The 3,920-nt window shown below is 63.5% G+C and overlaps 1 protein-coding gene across 2 annotated transcripts in view; it reads left to right on the top strand.

The window, feature by feature from the left end:
* Positions 1 to 3,914, top strand: part of GNAO1 (guanine nucleotide binding protein (G protein), alpha activating activity polypeptide O) — a 138,723-nt gene extending 134,809 nt beyond the window's left edge. For both annotated transcript variants that reach the window (XM_010861916.1, XM_010861914.1), the window contains exon 7: positions 666 to 3,914. In XM_010861916.1, coding sequence (XP_010860218.1) covers positions 666 to 853 — 188 coding nt within the window. In that variant the 3' untranslated portion in view covers positions 854 to 3,914. The remainder of the gene's footprint in view (positions 1 to 665) is intronic.
* The last annotated feature ends 6 nt before the right edge of the window (positions 3,915 to 3,920 follow it).

The raw sequence follows: 3,920 nt of genomic DNA on the forward strand, positions 1-3,920 counted from the left end.
CTGGGCCTGTGGAGGCTTCAGGCAAAGCCAGGAGTCCCTTCTGTTCCTCCCTGAACAGCAGCTGCTCTCCTGAAACCCCACAGAGCAGTGTGGCAGCAAGTCGGGGGGCCAGACAGTTCTTCAGCCCTGGAAGGTGGACGTGACAAGGAGGCAGGAGGGGATGAGAGGAAAGAGGCCAGGGCAGCTCGCAGGTGCTGCTGAGTGTCCACCGGCTTGCCCAGCAGTGGCCAAGGGCATACCCATCTGCTCCAAGGAGTGGCCACTGGCAGAAGACAGCCTGCAGGGGCTGGCAGACTTCTGATCCCCTGTGAGCGCTGGTTCAGGCTTCTTTGGGCAGGACCCCCAGGAAGGAAGCCTGTTTGCGTCAGGAACCTGTAGGTGCATCTATAAAAGTTGAAACAGGAGTTCCCTGAAACAGCACCCGAGCCTTAGTGCCGGTGAGGCCCACTGAGGTCTGCGCTCTCGCTTCCTTCATTGTTTTTAAACTGGACATGAGCTGCAGACTGGATTTCATAACCCGCTGTTGATTGCGCTGAGCTGTCGTTAGGTTCCTCCTGCAAGGGAGTCACTAAGGGGCCCCCGGTGTCCACTCCCTGGCCTGTGGCCTGACTGGCACCTGGGTGGGGGCCTCGCCTCACCAGCTGCCGACCTGGTCTCTCCCGCAGGCCCCAACTCCTTCACAGAAGCCGTGGCTTATATCCAGGCCCAGTATGAGAGCAAGAACAAGTCCGCCCACAAGGAGATCTACACCCACGTCACCTGTGCCACCGACACCAACAACATCCAGTTTGTCTTTGACGCCGTGACGGACGTCATCATCGCCAAAAACCTTCGGGGCTGTGGCCTCTACTGAGCCCCGGCCCGCTGCCCAGCCGCCTGCCGCCCTGCTGCCCCAGCCCACCCTGGAGCCCACGCTCCGCCACCTCCCAGCCCACTCTCTGCCCTTGACAAGGAAGCGCCAGCGGCTGGCACCAGGGGGGCTGGACAGGAAGCGCCCTCTGGCCACCCTGGCCCCAGACGCCAGAACACGTGGTAACGGGGCTGGTCGGGAGGCCGAGTGCCCACACCTGCCGCGATGGGCGACTCGCCAGCCTCTGCTTCGTCGCCGGGTCTTTTCCCTGGGGGACAGGGCTGTGGGGTCAAAGCCGCCGGAGTGGGTGTGTGCTCTGTGCGATGATTCACGCTCGAAGTCTTGGGGTCTACTCCTATCATCTGAGGCTGTGCAGGGGTGGGGGCGGTGGGAGCCACTGCTCAGCTTTTCTTGGGGTCTCTCTGGTTGAGGGCAGCTCCGTCACCAAAAAGCCAGGGTGGGACCAGGCCACCAGCCATGTGTGGGTCTGAGGGTGCTCAGGCCTCAGCCACTGCCTCCCTCCTCCTCCCCTTGGATCTCTGCCCCCTGGACGCCAGCCCTTCCTTCTCTGGGCTCCCCAGCACCCTCCTGGGGAACCCCCACCCCCGACTCTTGTAGGTCTGCAAATGCTCCTGAGACTGACTTCTTGCAGAGGTGTGTGGGGGGTGGTGGGAAGGTCGAGTCCCGCGGTGCCTGGACAGAGGTCGGTGGAGGAAGGCCGTGGGGAGGGGAGGCCCAGGGGAAGTGGCATTTGTGTTGACTGCCGTGGGGGCCTCACAGCCCACCTTTGCAGGCCCAGGGTGGTTCCTCTACTTCTGCCCTCAGCCAGGTCTCGGGCAGCCACTCTGGAGTGTGAGCGGATATGCTTTTTTGCCTTGAATTCAGGATGAATCCAGTGCAAACCTGCCGGGGTCCCAGGAGGCCTGGGGTGGAGGAGGCCCGGGAGAGGTATGGACACAGCCCCTGTGGCCAGTGTCCCAGCCTCCTCCTGTCTTGGTGAAGAAAAGGAGAGTCTGTTCGCAGCCTTTGGGGTCCCGCCAGCTCAGGGGGCAGAGGAAGGCACGTGGACAGGCTCACCACACTGGAGTGCCCTGTGAGGGGTACAGCCTGGCCCACACACACCTAGTCCCCTCCTCTGGACCAAGAGTCCTCAGAGCCCTTGGAGGAGCTTTGCTCCTGAGATACCTGAGCAGAAAAGGGTGGGGTGACTCCTCCTGCTGACTCAGGCCCTGGCTGGCCTGGGATGGTGAACACACCACCCCCTCTCTCCTGGGCGCGCCTCGCTGCCTGATGCTGCCAACCCACAGCCTGGCAGACACCCCATGTGCTTGGGTGGTGGCTCTGTGCCTTGAACGATGGCTCTGCCTAGGGAGACATATGTGCCTATGGGAAGAGAGGGGCTACTCCTCGAGGGGGCTCCAGCTCCTCCCTCCTCAGGCCCTCTGCTCCTCCAGACCCCACACGGGCTCTGCTCGGTCCCAGGTCAGGCAGGACCCCTGAACTCCCAGCGCAGCCCCCGACTGCCCTGCAGCCAGGAGCCCTGGGCTTCTTATTTCCCACAGGCAGAGCTCTGGGTGGTACATGGGAGAGCCAGGGCACCTGCCCTAGTGCCAAATGCCCGCAGGGGTGGCTGAGCCCCGTCCCCCACCTGGCTCTCCGTTGCTGCCCCTGGTCTCATGGAACTCGCCAAGCATCCAGGCCACAGGAGCCACCCTGCCAGCCCAGGTCCGTTTCGGTCTTGTCTGCCTTGCTGTGTGCTGTGCCTTGTACCGGGTGCTGGGTCGTGGCAAAGATCAGGCCCCTGGAACCAAATGCCTCCGTATCCCGTGTGGGCAGCCCAGCCCTGTCAGGCCATCTTGCCCAGTGCTGAATACGTCACTGTTATTTCCGGGCACCACCACCCTGGGTATGACCAACTGTGCCCCTCAGTCTGCCCTATGACCCCCAGGCTCAAAAACAGCTGACAAGCCCCATCTCTAAGGCCGTCATCCTAGAGATGGCGGTCACCAGCTGTCCTGGGCAGCAGGCAGGTGGGAGGGCCCCAGACCCCAGCCCACCCTGCCTGCAGCATTAGGAAGCTGGGGAGTAGGCTGCTTGGGGCCTTCCTGCCCCTCTGTCCCCTGGGCGGCCTCCCCTGTCTCTACCCTGCTCAGCTTCTTGTGCTGTTTCTGCCCTCTGACCCTGGCCTGCCCAGGGGTCCCTGGCTGTCTAGTCACAGCCCCCACGAAGCAGGTGTCTAGGGCTGAAATTCCCTCCTGTCCACTGCGTCTCCCATCCGCATCGTTACAGGCAGCTCCACCCTGTGGAGGAGCAGCTGAGGTGACAGATGAGTTTTGGCTCCGTCGTGGGTGTGGGGGTGCTGGGGGGCGGTGTTACGAGTGACCAGACTGGGTGGCCCCATGTGTGCCCCACCAGAGGCCATGCTTCAGACCTCTGAGGGCCTCTGGTCATCAGGCCAAAGATAACCTGATTTTGGGAGGGGCGCCCTCGCCGAGCCCGTGAAGGCTGCACCTGCCGTCTGGATTTGTAGGCAGCGTCTGTGTCCTGCGCCGATTGCCCCGGAAAGAGCGGGCACTTGGCCTTCCCACAGAGAGCAGGGAGAGGCCCCAAGGCGCTCTGGCCTGACTGGAGGAGGCAGTGCCTGAGGCCCGTGGATGGGCTCGGTGGAGCCTGTGGGCTCTGCCCTGAGGAGGGGGCAGGGGTTGCCCCAGCCCTGAGCAGACAGCACGGCTCGGGGCCTCTCGCCAACAGCTCGGACAATACGGTTCTGGGGCGTCCTTCCATGGAGCACTAGAGGCCTAGCACCCTGGCTCCTGTCCTGTCTGGCTGCAGCAGAGCCTGGGGGCCCATGGCCAGATGGGGGTAGGAGGCACAGCTCGGGCAGACAGCCACCCTGGTATCTGATGCCGGGATACCCTGGTATCTGGGCCTCCCAGCGCTCCCCCCCCACCATACCCAGCTCCACGCCCCAGTGACAGAAACTGGAGGCACCCCGCCCCCACAACGGTCCTCTGTGACTCCACAAGTGCCCTCCCTACCTGGAGCCCCCACAACAAGACTGTCCTTAAAC

Source organism: Bison bison, unplaced genomic scaffold, assembly GCF_000754665.1.
Source record: "Bison bison bison isolate TAMUID 2011002044 unplaced genomic scaffold, Bison_UMD1.0 scf7180017864473, whole genome shotgun sequence".
In the NCBI taxonomy this organism is placed as follows: domain Eukaryota; kingdom Metazoa; phylum Chordata; class Mammalia; order Artiodactyla; family Bovidae; genus Bison; species Bison bison.